Genomic DNA, 22487 nt, shown 5'->3' with positions numbered 1-22487 from the left:
GAATCCAACCCAACCAATATTAAACCATACTTAAAAATACCCATCAGCCTGCATACAATTATACAACATTCTTTCATGAAAGCAAAATAATCATAGTTCTGGAGTCTGTTGATTTCAAGAAAAGAGGAGCATGGCATAACATAGAAGTAAACCTTATTATAGTAATTTATTCATCATTTACATTGACCAATGTCATCACAACAATACAATATTAGCTTACTTAAAGGTGTTCCGACTCACCCCACAACACACCACTTCAACCTGGAGAATACATTTGTAAAACAACACATTCAAAAGGTGGCATTATGATTCAGGAGTGCCTTTGCCTTTTCAAACTAAACCCCTACAAACACATACAGCTCGGACAACTGAACTGAAGTCTTCAGACAAAAGATTCCCCTAAAGTTACAACACTAAGATTTCATCAGCGATCCACACAATAAAAGCACATTAGAAATTTCTTCTCCTTTTGAAAGTAGTATTATTCTGTTGGGAACCATAGAATGTTGGCATCGGTAAATGGAATACATCGGGAACAAAGGTATCAGAACCCATTTGGTTCTGATTATACGGACGACTTCTTGGCCAGCTGAGTCCTGAAGCAGTTGGTGGAGAAGGGAGTTCTGGAACAGCCCAAGATGCATCAGGAACCTGACCCAAGCAATCTTCGCCATCCAGTTCAACCTCTAGGGCTCGTAAAATTGGTGAACCATCTGATTCTCCCAGCTTCCCACTATCAGCCTATATATCATTCAATTACAGTATCAAAAGAAATCTATAACGAAGTGCAGAAACATCACAACATATGGAGGTAGTAATATGAGTGGGTTAGGTAACAGGTCAAAACAGTTTCAGGTTGAAACATACCATCTTTTCGTTCGGCCGCCGGGTTGATCTGCAAACTCTTTCCCCCCATGTTTGAAATAAGTAATGTGTTACAAATAAGACTAGTTTGTAATAATGATCTAAACCTTTGAATCAAAATGATTTAAAAGGCTGCATGCAATTATGCATAAACATAGATATGGGGTGAACCTTCAACCTGTTGGAAGCGTTCCTCTTTTAGAGTACAGAATTCATTTGACCCGGATAAGACAAGACAACCCAACTTGACAGATGGGTCAAAATTACCGCATCAACTCAAATCTAGTCAATTATGATTATCTTCGATGGACTAGGATCGTTACATGTAGCATTTAGATAAGAGGAATGTATTACCTTAGATGAGCCATTGTCTAAGTAGTTATAATTCTGATTAAAATCTGTAAGTGAAAGAAAGTCATCAAACTGCCACTGTTGCATGCTCTCAGTGGAAGAACCTCCAGAAAAAGGAAGCTTGGGAGGTTCAAAACCAGCAGCTCCTGCAGCTTTGTCAGGCACAAGTTTGCTAAATTGGCTTGTTGCTGACAATGGAACCCTCCTTGCTGGCACAGAATGTGACTTTTCTGATACAGGAATCTTCTCACCAGAGTTTGACTTTCCCGTAGATGATGATGCACCACGTTCGAAAGCTTCGAGCCCTACTTTCACTCCTGTAAGCAGAAACCTTTGATGGGATGAAACTAGAGAATTAACTGTATGTATTGAGACATCACATTTTCTGCAAAGTAAAGCCCTGTCTTCCAGACAAAAGAAGTAGCCAGCCGATTCCTGCACGATTAGGATTGTTTAGTAACCATCCTAAGAACATACTCCAAACATTACACTTAATCAATTAGCACTACAAAAAGTGTGTGTTCATTTATATAGGTGCTACTAGCCTACTACCACCAACTTCTAAACTTCCTGTTCCTGTGCCTAAAAAGATTGCTATTATCTCGTTATCCTACATTACTACAAACATACAATGGCAACCTTATCATCCTCCTTTCAGTCTACTGCTAACCACTTGTATTACATTCATTCCTCTAAACCAACGTTACTAGGAACGTGAAATAGGCAGTGTAACGCGATCCCAGTCATCCATTCCCAATCGTGGTATAAAATCGACCGTTCCTGAACACTGTGCACGCAAGTTTACACCCTTACAATACATTAAGACAATCACTAGACATAAATGAATGTGGTTTTCCCTGGCGGTCTTCTTAATTCACCGGTGAATAATGAGGTGCTCCCTGTTCAGGTTACCCTTGGAGAGCGCGGTTTATGTGGCCTAACTGATTTATCCCATGGCTGTTTCAGAACCCTTCTCTGGCAACCCGCAACAGGACGCTAACCACTAGACCACCTTAGAGGTGGTTTCTTAAACTCCAGAAAAAGTTATGAACTAATAACTTATTTCCTAAACATGTCATAATGCACCAATACATCGCTTTGGCACCTAATATACGATAGTAATAGATTTATCTTCATAAAAAATATTAAAACACCTAATGATTTCAAAAATATAGTCGTTGTTACAATGATCCATCAGTCCATCTAATATTCCCCAATTTCCAAATAATACAATTAATCATTCATTCGAAATTTCAATTCATCACACATCATATAAAATTACTAGAGAGTAAAAACAAAAATATTGTAATAAAAAAAAGAAAAAAATAACACCTAATAATTTCAAAAACTAACCACCACAAAGGCGGCCTAGTGCTCAGGCAACCTGATATCCTAACAAGAGGCGTAAGTAAACATTCTGGCTTAGCCAGAGTAGAGGGTTCAAAAACAGTCACGGAAATAACATAATTAGGCCGTCTACATCTAAGTCAAATAGACGCCCTCTTCGGGTAACCTCCTTCATACACTACGCTACACATATAGTCATAATGATCCGCCTACCTAACCTAATTTTCTCAACAACAACAAAACCCACAATAATCACATATCTTAACACATCACATATTCCACAAAACCTGAAACAATCAATCAATAAAAAATATCAAAATCAATACAACTCCTAAATAGATACATAAAAATATATATACATGTATATATATAGGGTGGCTATCAAATGAGAACAAAATTAAAATGAGAACAAATGAGAACACTTAAAAACTACATTTTTATGCATTAAAAGTCCATCAAACTGACATAGTGCATAACAAAATATCATTATTTAAGTGTTTAACAACACATCGATCCGTCAAAATCGAAAAAATCACGTTTTTTGTTGGATGCATCAATTTGATGAATATGCATCCAAGATGGATGCACAAAAAAAACGTGATTTTTTCGATTTTGACGGATCAATGTGTTGTTATACACTTAAATAATGATAATTAGTTAAGCACTATGTTAGTTTTATGGACTTTTAATGCATCAAAATGATGCTTTTAAGTGTTCTCACCGTTCTTATTTTAAAAATGTTCTCACCGGAGTTAGATACAGATATGTATGTATGTATATACCTGACAAATCACACTTAGGCAATTGAGAATTAGAAATAGAAAGAGGAACCCTCTGATGTTTACTTGCAAGCTTATTAGCAGCATGTACTTTTTCATCACAATTCATACACAACGCTGCCTCATCGGCGCAGCATAACACCGTCACTTCCGCCATTTCACAGACGTTACACTGTATCTTCATTTTTCCTTTAATCGTAATTAATTTTAATAATTTATTAATTTTTTTAAAATTATGATTTTGATGATGATATAGATCTCATACATTTTATTTAGTGTGTAGTTGTGTGTGTTGAAATATAGAGATAAATTTGTGTCTATATGACAGGGTTTAAGAAGGAAGCAATAAATGAGGCCGAAAGGGGGAAACAGCAAGTAGAGGAAAGAAAGGTTTTTAAGACATAACATCTGAGAGTGTTGGCAACCCACCTACCACCCTTTTTCACCACTCATTTTCAACCAATCATTTTACGCCACCTCATTCATCACTTACTCACCCACCCCTCATTCCTCATTCATCACTCACTCACCCCTCATTCCACTTTTTTAATGGCATCCCACCACTCACCACTCACTACATTTTTCATTTTATTTAAAAACTAAAATTCAATAAACTAAAACATTACATAATAAATATTAAAAACATACATATAATAATACTAAAAAACATACATAATTAAAAACATAAAATATAAAACACTACATAATAAGACTAAAAAACATACATAATAACACTAAAAAATTACATAATACTAAAATACAATACATAATACTTAACGCCAACCAATTTGATAATCCGTATAGTCCACCTCACCGTCTCCGTCATTGCGATGGATGTATTCATAGAGCTCAGGATATCGGCTAGTGTTGCCGGCTTAAGTTGCGTATTCCTCCCCCAGGTCAGTCTAGTAACCTTCAGGCTGACCACCACCGACATTGCCTTGCCAATATTCCGCGTGCTCAAGCATGGTTGTTAATGTGGAAGAGGCAGCGGTAAGTATGACAGTTGTTTAATCCAGCCAATCGATCTTCTGTCGAAAATAAGTAACATACTCATCTTCGATGACGCTAGGATTCTGTCCTAAAGCTTCAAGTTGTTCGATTTTGGCTATGTAAGCCGCCTTGTTCCTTATGCTCTAAATCACAGCATTTAGCTCTAAACTGTGGTATCGTCAAGCATGTAATTTTGCATCGCCATTTTTGCCTCGAAAACGGTCATGCTTGGCCTGTCGTTTGCCATGGTTTTTTTGAAAATGGATTTCAGTCGAAAATAAGTAACATACTCATCTTCGATGACGCTAGGATTCTGTCCTAAAGCTTCAAGTAGTTCGATTTTGGCTATGTAAGTCGCCTTGTTCGTTATGCTCTAAATCACAGCATTTAGCTCCAAATTGTGCCTGGTATCGTCAAGCATGTGATTTTGCATCGAAAACGGTCATGCTTGGTCTGTCGTTTGCCATGGTTCTTTTGAAAATGGATTTCTATATAGTTTGGATGAATATGTGTGTAAATTTGAAGTATAGTGAAGTGAAGTATGGATTAATGTGTGTAATATGATAGTATATATAGTGAAGTATGTTTGTTGTGTACGTGTTTATAAAGGAAAAGGGGGAAATAAAAAATAAACTAGCCGTTCATGTAGTTGTTGCACACACCTTGGACTCCAACTTGCAAGATAACAATTAAGTGGTCACACCACTCAATTTGACACCACCACTTCGGGTGGAAGGTAGGCGGCAGTGTTCATGAATGGTGCCATGCCCACCACTCGCCCATCTTCCATCGGATGCCAAGACTCTCAGAAATCCTTTTTTATGTAAACATTTTAGAAATAACTTAGTTGAAAATCATCACAAAAGTATTTAAATACAATAACAAGCCCGATCTCTGTACAAGATATAGATGAAATGGAATATAAACAGTGTTATTTATACCAAAAGGTAAAGAGACTATTTTCATAAAAAACCTCTGGCCAATTGGAAAGAAATGAATGTAAGGGGTAAGTAATCATACCTATCGGTCCACTATCACATGACTACAACAAGAAAAGAGTATAATGACAATATAAATAAAAAAAACTCATTTAGACATATTAGAAGTTAGAACGACAATTATTTATGTAAAAAACACACTAAGCACCTTATTTTGGGGGGCTTTTAGGTTTATCCATCATCTGGTTATGGAACCTCTAGATTGTGGTAAATAAAGCTCGTGCGCGAAAGTATTCCTCGTTAAATGACCATTCTGGTTCCATGTTCAAGGACAATGGTTCAGGCCTAGTTAACAGTGGCCAGTGAGGGAGGGGGTACTCAATGGCCCAGGTGCTGTCGGAGTGGCAAATGCCAAAAGGTGTTCCCCACCACGGGGGAGGTATTGGAGGTAGCACTCGCTCTTTGGAAAACTCTATGTAGCCTTTCTGTCATACTTCCTGAGTTCTTTCGCGTTCGATGCATCAGGCTCCAACAGATCCACCTCATCATCTTCCTCCTTAGCCACAGTGTTCTTCCTGTGCTTCCGAACCACAACAGCAGATTCTTCTTTGTTCTTTTTTGTCGGTGCTGGCTAAAACAATGCACTTTTCCACCTCTCCGGACTCTCCTTTAACTCTAAATCAACTCAACTTTTCCTTCGTGTTATTTCGAGATCTAGAACTGGGTTTAGTGATATTTCAAGCTCTGATCTACAGCACCACCACATAACCTGTCCGACAGAATAATAGGTTCAAGCTTCAGTTACATGTTCGTCTGTAAATCGAAGAAGGAGAAGTTGGGTCAATTTAGAGTTAGAGGAAAGTCCGGAGAAGAGGAACCATGCACTTTTTGAGCTAGCACCGACAAAAAAAAAAAAAAAGAAGAATTTGCTGATGTGGTTCGGGAGCACAAGAAGAACACTGTGGCTAAGGAGGAAGATGATGAGGCGGATCCGCCAGAGCTTGATGCACCTGACGCGGAAGAACTCGGGAAGCGTGAATGGCTACAGAGTTTTCCAAAGAGCAAGTGTCGCCTCCAATACCTCCCCGCCTCGAGAAACACCTTTTGGTGTTTGCCACTCCAACAACACAAATCTAGCGTAGTTGCCCCTCTCCCTGACTTGCCACCGTTGACCCCACTGGAGCCATTGACCGGTTTCACCATGGAACCGGAAAGGTCATGCGGCGAGCGATACTTCCGCACACTAGTTCTACTTACCACAATCTAGAAATTCATAACTATATGATGGATAAACCAAAGAGCCCCCCAAATAAGTGCTTTGTGTGTTTTTTACATAAATGTGTTGTTCTTAGTTGTACTCTATGTAATTAGGCTGGCTTGTGATGAATATCAACCAACTGTACTCTTCTAAAATGGTATCATGCAAGGTATGTATACATATAAGTATATATTAAGGTAAAAGGCATACGGTCCAAAGGACCCATATATGATAACGGATGCAGATCAACCTATGTTTCAAAGTAGTTTTGGTCACCAAAAAGGCCAGAAAACTATCCCTAAAACCCCTAAGAGGGTAAATATTTATTTTAATCCTCTGCAATAATCTTAGTCCACCATTTATCCTCTTTATCCTCTCATAGGTCATGTACTTCGCAAAACACCTTAGGGTCAAAAACGTTGGACCCTAAAATGATATAAGCCAACTTTTTCACAATAATATTTTAACTGAAAAGGTAAAATGCATATATGTAAAAGGTTTGTCTATTCACACACTTCAATTCTGCTAAAAAAAACTTACAATACAGGCCGTATTAATGAATACGAGTATTGGTATCTAAACATTCCTAAAACGATACATTTGTAGTAATACAGGTCATATTCTCAATGTTTATATAACAAATTTTGATTAGTGACATTATATGGCTTGTCATAGATGCCAAGTTTCATTTTTTAACTTGTCAAAAATGCTAAGTGGCAGTCATATTCAATAGTGCTCATATTAAGCGTATGTATGTAACTTTATTATTAGTTTATTTACTTTACGTGTTGTTTAACTTTTGTAAACTGTGTTAATTGATGTTTCCGTATTCACATAAACATAAGCATCAAATAAAAAAGTTTTTCACCAAAGACTTGATAAACATATTAATGTCACAAACCAGAACATAAACAAAATACTATAATATAATTGTTTGACATGTAAAGCAACATAAAAATCTAAGATGGGGGAAGTTGAGGAGGCAGCACCAGATAATCACAATCTATTTCGGGTGTCATTGTGGTACAACAAGCAGGCCGGACCACGTGAAATACACGGGATGGGTAATGCAGCAGTGGTTGGTCGACAAAAAAAATACACAACAAAATAGTCACCCAAGAATGAAAATGTAGAAATGTACAATCTACAAAGTAAATAAAGGTTCAATACACAAGATCCTTTCCAAAGAGTAGCAACACCACGACAGAGACCTTTTCCTGGAAATAGCTACCTAGCTCAAGATATTGTCAGGAACGCTAACTACTAGACCACCTTAGGTGCTTTCTTAATCTCAAGAAAAAGTTATGAACTAATAACTTATTTCCTAAACATGTCATAATGCACCAATACATCGCTTTGGCACCTCATATACAATAGTATTAGATTTATCTTCATAAACAAATTAAAACACCTAATGATTTCAAAAATAGTGTTACAATGATCCATCGGTCCATCTAATATTCCCCCAAGTTCCAACTAATACAATTAATCATTCATTCAAAATGTAAATTCACTCCACATCGTATAAAATTACTAGAAAGTAAAAACAAAAATATTAGTAAAAAAAAAAATCAAAACACCTAATAATTTCAAAAACTAACCACCACAAAGGCGGCCGTGATCAGGAAACCGATGTCCTCACAAGAGGTCGCGTAGGTAAACATTTCGGCTTAGCCAGAGTAAAGGGTTCAAAAACAATCACAGAAAAAACACAACTAGGCCGTGTACATCTAAGTCATATAGTCACCCTCCTCCTTCGTACACAAAGTTACACATGTAGTCATAATAATCCACCTACCTAACCTACTTTCCACAAAATAAATAAATAAATAATCACATATCTTAACTCATCAGAACACATCACATATTCCACAAAAACTAAAACAATCTATCAATAAAAAAGAATATATCAGAATCAATTCAGCTCCTAAATACATACATAATATATATATATAAATATATAATAAAAACTATAGATACAGATATGTATGTATGTATATACCTGACAAATATCACACTTCGGCAATTGAGAATTAGAACTAGAGAGAGGAACTCTCTGATGTTTACTTGCAAGCTTATTAGCAGCATGTACTTTTTCATCACAATTCACACACAACGCGGCCTCGTCGGCGCAGCATAACACCGTCGCCTCCGCCGTTTCACATACGTTACACTGTATCTTCATTTTTCCTTTTTTTTATCTTAATGATTTAATAAAATTATGATTAAGATGATGATATAGATCTCATATATTTTATTTATTTATTGTGTTAGTTGTGTGTGTGTGTGTGTTGAAATATAGAGATAGATGTATGTATGTATGTATGTATGTGTGTGTGTGTATAACAGGGTTTAAGAAGGAAGCAGTAAATGGGGCCGAAAGTTGGAATTTGGAAATAGCAAGTGGGTAGGAGGTTTTTAAGACACAAATCACACAATATCTCATGCATCTTTTTTTGATGTAAACATTTTTTAGATAGAACGAAATAATCACAAAATTATTTTAAACCAAGAGTTAAAATTAAAATTCTTATATATGTAGGGTTTGTCTATTCAATCACCTCAATTTTTCAAACAAATATTTATACCATAATAATACGGGAGTATTGCTATCTAAACATTCCTAATACGGTGCATTTTTGTAGTAATATATATATATATATATGGTGTATTATCGACGTTTATATAGCAAAAGTTGAGTAATGACATTATCTGGTATAGTGGTATTCGTATTCAATAGTGCTCGTATTAGGCAATATGCTAGCCTATGTATATAACTTTATTGGTTTTTTTATTTTACACATTTTGAATAATTTTTTAAAATTGTGCTTGTTAATATTTTCTCAAGTATTTATATAAACCTAAACATTAAGTAAATTAGGTAAGTGTTTGATATACAAAACATCAAGGTTAAGCAAAAACTGAATCTGAAAATCAAAAACCAAACAAAACTGACTGATTTGGTCTTTTCTATAAACCGAACGGATCGGTTCGGATTTCAGTTTTATATGCCAAAAAAACAATCAAAAACCGAACCGAGCTGAACCAAATATAATACAATTTATTTTATCTTTATATCATATTACAATTATATTTATTACTTAAAGTTAGTAATATGTTTATAAAATTTTTTGCATTTTTGTTGTACAAATAAATATTAATTTTATGTATAAAATGAAAACACACAACACATCTATATGTTTTATAAAAAAGTTATATCAATTTTAACACCTAAAAGATATATATGGGCAATAAAAAACATTCATATACTTTAGCTTTGTATATCATATTAATAATTGAACGTTAAATTTTTAACACAATAACCTAAAAGTGTAAAAAAAAAATAATGTAAAAACCAAAACTAAAATCGAAGCCGACCCAAACACACAACACATCTATATGTTTTATAAAAAAGTTATATCAATTTTAACACCTGAAAGATATATATGGGCAATAAAAAACATTCATATACTTTAGCTTTGTATATCATATTTTTTTTTATTAATAATTGAACGTTAAATTTTTAACATAATAACCTAAAAGTGTAAAAAAATAATAATGTAAAAACCAAAACTAAAATCGAAGCCGACCCAAACCGAATCCAACGGTTTTAGTTTTTCTAAAAACTGAACGGATCGGTTCAGGTTCAGGTTTTGGTTTTAGGCCAAACCGACCCAACCCGATCCATGCTCACTCCTAGAAGACATAAAAAAAAGGATTTCATCCAATAACATGGTATAAGTTCAAGGTATATACAACTTCAAAGGCCAAAAAATAAAGTGAATTAATAAGGGTATTTTGGGTATAAAAATTACCGAATTACGTAAATTTTCTTAGAATATAGAAAGCTTTATAAGATGTTATGGATTATAGAAAGAAAATTAGAAGCTTGTATATTATTTTAGTCTTAAAACTTTAATTTAAATAAACAAAATCCAGTAAATAATATGCTAAACCTTATCTATTTGCTTCGATCTTTTATTACGTTGTGGGTTTTAAAATAGTATGAAAACAAAGATACGATACATTAATGCAAAACGGTGGCACGATCGAGTACGTACTATCAATTAGTTTTAAAAACGCTTTTATTCAGATTAGAAGGATAAGTAGGAAAAAATATCCGTATTAACGGATGAGGATTCCCTCAAGTTGAAACTCCAACTTGAGTCAAGTTGAGGGAATCTTGACCATTGAATGAAAATCAAAGGCCAAGATTAAAATATTATCTTTGCATTTTAACCCTTGAATTTCATTTAAGGGCTAAAAAACTCTTAACTTGACCCCTCAAGTTGAAAGTAACTTGAGGGGATCTCCATCCCGTATTAACAACTTAACATACATGTGTAGATTAAAGGTGTTTAAATCAATCTAGAAGTTTCTAGCTGACTAAGATATTAAAAGTATAAAATGACAAGATAGATTACGTTTTACAAAGAAAATGATTTGTGAAATGCAATGAGAGTTCTCATATTAAGAAATGTTAACCGTACTTTAAAGACTTTTATTGAGATGGTCGAAAATGCAAGGATAAAAATGGATGCTAAGGAGTTGGTCCTCTCGGTGATTATCACGACTTGGTGTTACATATGATGTATATGGTATTCGTCTTTGACTTTACGAGACGACTATCTTGATCATATTGTTTCTTATACTGTCAATTGATATGTGTATTGAAATCGTAAAATAAACATTAGATGGGAGGATTGGTTGTCAAATATTTGTAACTTTGTAGGCCGACCAAATATCGTTGGCAGTTGATCTTGAGCTTTCATTTTATTTTGGAATATACATTTATAATAATAATAACAATAATAATACTTGTTAAAAGTTCAAAAAAAAGACATCTTCGGATTTTAAATTAGAAAAATTCATTCAAAATTTTGAAAATTAAGAAACTACCCATCTCAAACTATAACAATATGTATATATATGATACATTTATACGGTAAAATATTGGGAGGTGATCCCTACACAACACAATTTTACCATACACAACAATATATGCATCAGACAGTTGTACTGTACAACTATTTAATGCATATATTGTTGTGTATGGTAAATTTGTGAAATATTTCACTATAATTTAAATAAAAATACCTTTTAGCATTCCCCTTAGAAAAAACTTACTATTTTTAAATTATTCAAATAAATAAATTTGTTTGCCTTTAGAACAAAAATCTCACTGTTTTATAAAAAATATGTTTCATAAAGTTATTACATGTACTAAAAAATTAAACAAATCTACAAGAACACTTAAATGATATTATTTTACTTAATAATTTTTTTTAAATAAAATTTAAAATAATTGTACAACTAACTTATAAATAAATAATTTTTATATTAAAAATTCACCCTTAAACTAATAATAGTTTAATTAATTTATGCACGTAAATTGTCATTAGCGTTACCCATGTTTCATTTGTTAAGTTTCAAGTCCTGTCATGGAATATTTTGACTTTTGAAAGAACTTCAACATGTATTATTAATTCCATTTTTTTTCTTTTTAAGTTTTTATGATCTGTATAGGCTTTTATAAATTTCACACTCACAATCACTATCTATAATCTATATCTATATCTATAACTACTCATAAAATAAACTAGATATATTTTTTTAATGTTTTAATTTCCTTAAAACATTTATAGCATACATCTTTTATTAACTAAATTACTTTCATTAACTCATTAAATCACATGAATTATTTTACATCAATTAGTAATTTTACTCGTCTCTATTACCACTACAAGTCACCACCGACACGCCGCCGCTTACACCGTCACTTCTTTTGTTTCTTTTTATTTATACACACGCATATCAATTCCTCCTCCACTGTTTTGTATTATCATTACCATTTAACCATCGCAACGCGCGGCACCCATCCTCGTTTTGAAGATTCACATGGATAGATTATGTATGAATTATCAACATTAATGTTTATTGTACTATACTATTGAAATTATTTTAACTTTTTTGTGTTTCTTTCTTTATTTTTTTAAATCTGAGTAGGTGTTTGAATGATCATGTAGATTTGTAAACTTTTTTAAAGTTTAAGCTCTTGATAATTCGAAAAAACCGACAATTGTGTTGGACAAATATAAAAATATTTTATGTAGGGATAAAATCGAAACTGGAATCATACCGACCCCGTTAGCACGGTTAATGAATTTGTGCAAAAAGGAATACCGTATCGAAAAATTAGGTAACAATTTTTTAGTTTCATTCGTCCATCTAGGTACACAACAAATTCGTTGTCTGGTACACTATTATATGGTTTGGTTGGTTGAAGAATGAAGATTGTGTGCTCTTTCGGCCTCGTGTAACGTACGGTATCAACCCATGTGACGATATGGATTGATATATGTATTTTTGGGGCACGTTTTAAATTTTATAATTTATTTGACAGATAATATTATTGTATTTTGGAAAAAGAAGATAATCATTCAACAAACAGGGCCTAGGTCAATTTGGTCACAAGTTTTCTTAAGTGTATTCAGTAGTACGAATTAAGATGCTTCTGTTGTGGTACATTATATATCATTAAGTTTAAACATGCCTTTTTTGCTTATATGAAAACTGAGCACGTCCGTATTAATAGTTATTCGTTTCGATTATGGGTGAGAAAAATCAAATCAAAAATTAAAAATGAAAAACATTGCAAAAAACTGAACCAATCCACACTTAAAAAATATTAGCAAAGAAATTATTGTTATATGTTCGTTTCTTTTATCATATTATTTTACTTAACAAGTGAATTAAAAAGAAATAAATTAAACCAACCAAACCGTTGGTTTGGGTCAGTTTTGCTTTCAAAAAATGAAAACCGAAACATACGTTTTGGGTTTCAAATTTGGGTCAAATCGGCCCAAGCTCACACCAATTTCCCGAATATTTTTTGTGATATATCGCTCAACCTCAACACACATACTTTGTCAATTGTCACTTGAGATGTAAACGAACCATATTTAAGGCCTCTATCTTAGTACAATTGGAAGTGAATCATATGATTGATATTGATAATTACAGTGAAAGAACCGTACCAAGCAAGCCACATGATGATATGGATGGGTGCATGCATATGAACCCATCACGATGCCTAAAGAAAATGGCAAGCACCCACATGATGATACAGACGGATACATGTACAAGTACCAGTAGTTTACAATCATCACAAGTGATCAATATGAATGGATGATATGGATTGACACATGTAAAGAACCACAATAGGGGTCTTCATAGCATGAAATATGGAAGGAAGATTAGATTTAGTACAACTTGGGAAGGATAGATAAAATGAAGTTGTGTACTACTTCAATATTTACTGAGAAATTGTCAACTGGACTAACTATATCGGGTTAATAGGTCACTTAAGGTTCAACATATCACAAAATCATCTCTATGCAACAAGAAACTAACTTGTGGAAAACAGAAGAAAAAAAAAACAGAAGATTCGACAACAGAAACACGAGGAAGCATTGTGTGCTATCTTTATATACTATGCTTATCAAACTGAATTTTAACTGGTTACATGTAATTGAGCAACAGACAACTCAAATCTTACTTGGTAACAAGTGCTGAGGTAAAAAGAGTTTCAGAGTTGGAGCGTCTGAATATATTTGTATGGTATCACCATATTGAACAGGATGAACAGGATGAGAACCATCGATGTATATTTTCCCCTCTTTTGTGTACCAATCAATGTCCATGGTTTCTTTAGGCATTATTGATCCACGCATCAGACTCAAGCTGGCTGCTGGTGGTGAAATGGGCTCTCTTACCATGTATTGGAGATCTTTTGACAAAATGGGCATTGGATATCCACCAGCTGATAGCATTGCAGCTGTTGATCCAGCAGCAGTTGAGACTCTTAGACCACTAGATCGACAGTTAACTAGAGGCGAACTTGATTGCCCGTCCTTCCTAATCCTTAAAAATATATATCATGAATTAGCTCAAAAACAAACTTTTTTAAGTGGCTTTATACCAGTAAAAACCAACATGCTTTCCTCCATTTTCGAGTTTATGTACCTAAACCTATTCTCAAAAGTAGTTATATTCCTAAACTATTTTGTATCATTCATACATGTTATCTTTTGACTAGTTGATGTAAACTCTGCAAAATGACAGTCGCCCATGACAGGTGCCAACTGAAAACATCAGCGCCTCAGTAGCATTACAAGTTCAAAGTTTTTTGAAATGCGGAAACTGGGAAAGCATGTTTGGTTTTGTTAGTATAGACGTTTTCTGTCTCAAAATCACTCAGGAACTTCCAATACCTGAATGAGAGCCTAGAAGCAGATGCAGGACATGGATCAGAAATTAATATGTCGTTAAGAGCATATGTTGACAGTGGCTTTGAATTTACAGAAATTGACATTCTTGATAGCGCAGAAGGAGCGGATCGACCCTCCAGGATGTTATCTAGTATCTGCAAGATCAAATAAAATTACAATGTAGTTGTGAACTTGATTTTTAATCAGTATAATGGGTGAATCAGGTGGGTTGGGTAGCAAGGCAGAACTAGTTTGTCAGTTAGTTAAACAGGTTAAGTCGGGTTGGGTTGACTTGACCCCAAACACAATCGTATTCGCTTTTAGATACATAACTAGTGCGTTAGATATGAAATTATGAACACAAAACTTTATCAGTACAATAAGGGAAATATTAAACATACCCTTAAAGCTGTGGTACTCTGGTTTATAGCTGTTTTTAAAACCAGCTAAACGTGGATGATGAATTGCGATTTAAGAAGCAAATATGCATGCAGTAAACTCTTAGACTTTTAAATCTAACAATCTTAACTGGTTGAACTAAAACTCAATTTGATAGTGGTTTGAGGTTAAGTATCATTGTATTTAAATTTTAAATGAAAATAAAAACAGTCGTTAACCATAGCCTTGAGTGTTATTGTTAGTAAATGCATCAAAACAGTCATTAATTAATGCATCAAAATTTCCATCTCTGGTATCAATCATACCTGTTCAAAGTTGTTGACAGTTGCTGCACAAAGAAAACCGGTGCTTCTAGCAGCATCAAACTCATTACTCAGTTCTTGAACCTAAACAAATGACACACACCTCAAATTTCTTAAGCTGAATAAAAGGAATATGAAAACATAAATCAAGGGTATCAACACAAAATATGGTATCAAAATTGTACTCCAAGAATAGTTAACCAACCTCTTGTGGTTGAGTAGGGTCAGAATTTACTCCGAGTAATGGGATTTTATCGTTCAACAAATGGCTTGCCTGCAAAAGGGTGCCATCACCACCAATGGCAACAACAAGATCCACATTACGAATGGGTTTTAATAGTTTACTACTAAAAGTAGCATCCAAGTCTATTGACTTCCTTTGTAAAATATTTCGACAAAACTCTATAGCTTCTTTGTGAACTTTGGACCTGCTATCAAGATAACGCGATACCTGCAATGTTTAATATTCAAAACATTAACTTCATGAAAGTCATAAACGAATGCATCTTTCTGCAGCGAAGAAAAATCAATTCAGAAATTCATCCTTCATTACAACAAGGTGTCAAGGTCTGTCAACCAAAAGTCCAAAACCCAATATTTGGGAACGGGGTATCCACATGACGAAATACATAAAGGGAGAACAAGTTGCTGGGATTGATAATCCATAGAGAAACACAATTTAAGGACATTATGTTCATGTAATAAGCTGTATAATAAAATAAGATTTAAGAGCTTCCATTTGGCATAATCTTAAATTAATCTTTGTAAAGTAAAAATGTCACCAACTTAAACAACCGTTATTCTAACATTACAGATGGCTTTCATCTTTTAAGAGTCAGATCGACTGTTTTGGATCTGAATAAAGATAAAACTATAACTATATAAAATATGAAGATAACTATATAGATATATGCAAGCGCTTGTAAATGATAAACTTTGACCTAAAAAGACGGATAACATGATGACCATGTACACGTTATCTGAAACAAAGAAGTTATCACTGCACAATAAGCATATGTTGCAACTCATTAGTTTCGGGGATTCAAATGAATAAAACAGTGCGATCCACCTTCGGTGACCCAACAAGTAACGCCCTGACTACACATACCACCCACCCATGGAGCCAGACAAATACCAGCCTAGAGTTCCTTAATTTTTGCCCAAGTCGTTACAGCTTACAAGATTAGTACTTTTCGAAAGTAACTACTCACTTACAAGCATTGTTGATGATGATTCGAGTCAGCATTCACAATGCTCGCCGACTTGGTGACTGGAAATTTCATTTAGGACCTCGTGATCCTATGACCGTTACCTGGTTGTCTAAAATTTTATTCACTTAGGGGTTGTTGGAGATTATTGCTTAATTTATACAATCAGTAACAAACAAACAATCTTTCGGAATCTGCTCATCAGCTTAGTTACAGCTTTTTTATATAAGCAGGCATAATCGCTTATAAGTTATATATAAGCAAACCCAAACACCCCTTGATCACACTAAAATTACTAATAATCCATAGTAAAAGTAAAAGTATCAAAGAAAAGAAACACAGGTTGTTCATTCAGGCATTTTATCAAACAGTTTATACACATCACGATAATTTTTTTAAAAATAAATAAATATGGGAATGAAAGCGATACATTACCTTAGGGTTTATAAGAGGAGGAGATAATGAGTTGGGTTTTTTTAATTGATGAAAAAAATAAGTGTTTAATGGTTTTTGAAACATTAGCAAACGCATTCTCCCCATTCTTTTATTGTTATCGGCGCTAAGTTTAAGCTTGAAAAACCAGGTGGGTTTTTGGCGGGAACGATTGTATAAATTGTTTAGATTTTGTGCGAAAAGTATGTGTTTTTTTTTAAAGGGAATATAGAGAGAGATAGAAATTTATATAGAGAGAGAGATCATGCAAAACGTTAGAATAGAATTGGAACAGAATTTGGACTAGAATATTTGATACTTTGTCAAATACGGATTACTCACTGTTAAGGCTTTAAGCATACAATCTCAACAAAACAAGAGTTTGAATAGGATAATAACACTTCGAATTAATCAAACAGGACTATTATTTTAAATTTTTTTGTACAGATTTGGATCGAATATTATAACGGAGTCTAGACTATGTTGTCTTACAGAACCATGTTAGAGAACTTTTTCACCCAATACTTAGTAGGAGGAAAAACCTCTTATTAATTCGCTCAAAAACACGATAACAATAACAATAAACATTGTCTCATCAGAATTTAATTTAGAGCTTATTTAATGCTCTTAAAACATGTGTTTTATGGCACATGTTAGGAAAACCCTATCTTTTTTTTTTGGAAAGGTGCAAAAAAAAGTTTTTTTTAATAAAGCAAATAACTTTTTTTTTTAACTTTTGAAAAGACCTAAAATATTTCTCTCGTTTATTCAATAATTCAAACATCTTCACCTAATATACCTATAATGACTTTATTAAAATAGTTACAATAGATCCTTCAACATTTAAAATAACTACACTACCACCTTTAACATTAATTATTTTTGCATTCATCACCATCACCGACCCCACTGTCGCCGTCACCGACACCGCTACCGACACTACTGTCGCCACCATCTCCACTACCCGTCGTCACCACCACTACCCTTACAAATGTTGCATTGCGCGAACATAATCTAATGTTACATAAAGTTAATGGATTTTTTTGTTTATCATGTCTCAACAATTTTAAAAACTTGAAAAATCTAAATGATCCTTACAACATTATAACACCACCTGGTGAAGTGGTACTTAAATATTTTCTTAACAAAATAGCCTATTTATTTAAGGAGACGATACTTGTACAACTAATTTTGATAAAAATCTATCATAATTGTGTATTAATTGTTTATATAGTCACTATAATGTGGGAAATTTTTCCACTGCTCATTTATAAGAGGTAAAGTTGGAATGAGAATAACTGAACAAGCCCTTATCCTATAAATGAAATGTGAAGGTTTCTAAGATTCTTAGGTTTTATGGGCCTGACTTTGAATCCTAAAAAACATGTAACATGGCCCAAAATCCAAAATAACAGTATAACACGACCTAAAATCCCATATATACATTGAGGAAATGAAAACTTTTGAAATTTTTTAGTAAATAATAAATAGTTTTATATACTTATATCCAATTAGGTTTTTTTTTAGTTGAAAAACAGTAAATTTATAGATTATTAATCATCATAGAAAAGACCTCGAGTCAACAAAGTTTTAAATCCTGGTCTGTGAGTAAAAATAGATACCCACCATTTACACACCAAGTCACCTACTAATATCTCCTGTAAGGAGTTAATGCCCAAAATAGTGTGTTTGGAAAAAGTAATTACCAAAATGGTGTGTTTTAAAAAATATTTACAAAAATGGTGTTTTTCTAAAAATTATTTACCAAAATGGTGTTTTTGTAAATTTTTGATTATTTTGCCTAAATAAAACTAGATTTTACTAATTTTATCATCTTTGATAGACCATTAAAACTTAAAAGCTTGAAACCAAACTAATATTTAACCAATACGAGCATATGACCCGCGCGTTGCGACGGAATTTTGTTTTATGAGTGACAATTTGTTATATGATAATTTAGTGTTGTAGTGTGTGGAGAGACATTTTTGAAACCATAAATATGGTGAAAGGGGCTTTTTTGGAAAAAAAAATATGCTTATTTTCATACCATAAATAAAATCTTAAAATGCTTTATAAATGAGTATAGATATAGATATTTAAGAACTTATCATAGAAATAAATTCGAATATTTCGTGATGTAACGATAATCGATCAACGTAAAAAAATAAAATCTAAAATACGATACAAATTAATGTATCATTCTTCTTTTTAGTTCTATAGATAAGTAGTAATCTCAGATTACAACATTCTACCAAAAAATATTAAGCTAAATATATAATAAAGGGAAAAATCCATAAAAATCAATATTTTTACCAAAAATTCTTAATAGGTTCCATTTAATAGATGAAAACTAAATAAGTTCCATTTAATAAAAATTTAGTGTAAAAAGGTTATTTTTTATGAATTTTTCCATATAATATAAAACAACAAATTAAAGAACACAGCGTAACTTCTTTTTGATTTGTAAATTAAATTTGAATAGAAGAAAAGTAAGTTAGGTTTTATTTAATATGTCTATTTCATTACAGAAATTAAATCAATATTTCAAGGAGGTTTTTAAATAAAAATTGTAAAAAGTTCATAACATATGTTTTTGCAATGAGGGTCCAATAACTACTTTAAAAAATTGGTTTCAGGCTTTTAAGTTTTAATGGTCTAATAAAGATGATAAAATAAGCAAAATTTAACTTCTAAGTAAAATAATATAAAACTTACAAAAACACCATTATGGTTAATAATTTTTAAGAAAACACCATTTTTGCAAATATTATTAAAAATACCCATTTTGGTAATTATTTTTTCCAAACACATCATTTTGGGCATTAACTCTCTTGTAAGTAACACCTTACTTTCTGCATCACTTTATTAAACTTTTTATATCAATTTATATGCATATATACCCATCACTCATCATTTGCTTATAGATAAATTTATATGCATATGCATAAATTAAACCAGCATCACTTACGTGGATTGATCATGGGTATTTTCTAAATCTATTATGTGGGTCTCGGATGTGAGTTTTTCTCAAGGTCTCATATTCGAGTTGTGGGTTTCCCATCTCAAGGTATTTTCCATGAGGAAGAGTTGGAAGTCCAATGATTTGCTGGTTAAAATTGTCTCCAGCACGTGTGAATCAAAACTAACTTAAAAAAATAAAAAAAAATAATAAATTGATTACGTTAAAATTGACACGAGTTATGACCTCAGTTTAGGGTGCAAAACTGATGTCTAACTAACGTACCTCATTACATCAACCTAATTTAAACAACCAATGACAAAGGCACATTATTATATCTATTAAATCTCTTGCTATATTAATTAAGCATAAATTTATAATGGAGTTTTGAAGGCAATTTAGAGGGATATACTGTTTCTTAGTAGATTGATATTAATGATTATCTATAAAGGCGTGTTTGGTTCACGAAATATTTTTGGAAGGAATGAAATCTTTCAAAAGAATTAGAATTTGAAGGAATGAAAGTTGACGGAATGTTTTTAATTTTTTGAAAATTCAAGTGATAGAATGAATGAAATTCCTTCATCTATCCCCAATAAATGGAGATTCCATCAAATGATAAAATGTTTACATTCCTATGGAACGTATTAATGTTTTACCTTCGCAATTAAGATACACGTACACCTTTATAAATACCAATAGTGGAAAAAAGGTCAACTGGTAGTGGACATATAGTGCAATATATATTCGTCTTTTGAGATTGTTAGAACTTTATTAAAAGGCAACGAAATTATATTATAAATCACAAAATACAAGTATCCAGCAACCCATGAGTGTAGACCACAACAATATATTGATAACAAAAGTGGCACTAAAAAGATAAATAGATGATGTTAGAAGACTGACTATCATTTCTCAACTTGTAACCTAAAATTATATTATTAAAGGAAAATCTTTGACCAAAAAGTGGAAGCGAGTCAATTTTGTAGTTTTTATTATATTAACATCGCTACAAACATTAGGTTGTGTGGGGTCACTACTCACTACACAAGATTACTAAATTAAATATTGACGAGCATGGTATCCGCGCAATACGACGACAGTGGTGGGGAAGGCAGTCTAGAATATTTTATGCCCAGATTTTTTATAAATAAAATTTAGCCTTATCCATTAATCTTACCAAATAAAAGATAAAGGACATCTTAATTATTAAAATTGAAAACTGTAACTTTAATAAAAATAATTGATCCACCAACATTAATCTTAAACCGTAAATACTAAAGAAACATGGGTGACCACTTTATTTGTCAAAATCAGTTTTTTGTATTAATATTAAATATTAAAGAAAAAATAAAAAAGGTAAGTCCAAAGGTAAATAAGTAATTTTAAAGGCAGAAAACATTTATTGTGGGGAGTGTGATTTCTTTTATTAGGTAATAGAGATAATAGAGATATGTTTGTTAACTTCAATTAATAGTGTGACGTTGTCGATCACCCGTTTAGATTCTTAAACACATTGATTTTATGTTATTATTTAAAAATGCCATATCTAAGATAGAAATAATTATTTAAATTTAGTAGCAAATAGAAGTAATTATTTCAATTTAATACAGTAGCAAAATTGATCTTGGTGCTTTTGACACTAGTGATTGTGCACCCTATAAGAAATTAAGAATGACTTTATACAACTTCCTAACACAGTGACACACTCAAAGCCGCGCTCGAATCCGGGCCATATAATTTGTGGGTGTTATTTATCGATTGAGCTATGCATAATTATTAAATGATTTCCACATCATTTAGACTTAATTTAACTCAAGTTGTAATGAATAAAACTTTCGAGTAAAAAAATAAATAGCAGCAGGCTAATTAGTTTATTTACACGAATGCTATGGTAGTACACTAGTACCTTTAAATCTTTAATATATTCCTCGACAATAAAATGACCAACATATTTGATAAGGGAGATGATATTAGTATCACACAATTTAATAAATCTGCATAATCCACTTGTACAGTTTGCTGTTTCACTTGTAGAATAAGGTAAATTAATCAAAACAATTGTACGAATATCAAATCCAATCTGGTAATAAACAGTTAGCAAATAAATTAAAGATAACTTAATATCCATAAAACAATTTGAAGGTGGAAGAACAAATTCCCTCCAAATGATTGGGCATCTCAAGCACCAAAAAGAACAACTTTATTTTTTCTTTCATAAAAAGCCGAATCCCCACAATTATAAGATTTACTATATCTCAATTATATTAACAAATGGAACATAAAAACCTTATACTCGTTATCCCTATTATTAGTCATCTGTCGAATTTTGCTTTCATGATTCCTCATAAGCCAATATTAGTATGCTTTTATTGTGCATTTAATTT

The 22487-nt window shown here is 32.7% G+C and overlaps 2 protein-coding genes across 2 annotated transcripts; both read right to left on the bottom strand.

Annotated features, from left to right (window-relative positions):
* Positions 1 to 112: 112 nt before the first annotated feature.
* Positions 113 to 8788, bottom strand: LOC122600269 (B-box zinc finger protein 22). Its single transcript, XM_043772966.1, has 3 exons — positions 8533 to 8788; positions 1219 to 1650; positions 113 to 741 (listed from the first exon to the last, which is right to left on the bottom strand). The coding sequence occupies exons 1-3, from the start codon at positions 8713 to 8715 to the stop codon at positions 451 to 453; spliced, it is 906 nt and encodes a 301-aa protein (XP_043628901.1). The 5' UTR covers positions 8716 to 8788; the 3' UTR covers positions 113 to 450.
* A 5107-nt stretch (positions 8789 to 13895) lies between these two features.
* Positions 13896 to 17343, bottom strand: LOC122602222 (probable NADH kinase). Its single transcript, XM_043774935.1, has 5 exons — positions 17145 to 17343; positions 15707 to 15952; positions 15505 to 15585; positions 14804 to 14955; positions 13896 to 14453 (listed from the first exon to the last, which is right to left on the bottom strand). Exons 1-5 carry the CDS (start codon positions 17247 to 17249, stop codon positions 14078 to 14080), a joined length of 960 nt encoding a protein of 319 aa, XP_043630870.1. The 5' UTR covers positions 17250 to 17343; the 3' UTR covers positions 13896 to 14077.
* Positions 17344 to 22487: the final 5144 nt, after the last annotated feature.

This window comes from Erigeron canadensis, chromosome 5 (assembly GCF_010389155.1).
Source record: "Erigeron canadensis isolate Cc75 chromosome 5, C_canadensis_v1, whole genome shotgun sequence".
NCBI classification, from domain to species: Eukaryota; Viridiplantae; Streptophyta; class Magnoliopsida; order Asterales; family Asteraceae; genus Erigeron; species Erigeron canadensis.
The sequence above is the reverse complement of the archived record's forward strand: the minus strand, read 5'-3'. Positions and strand labels throughout refer to the sequence as shown.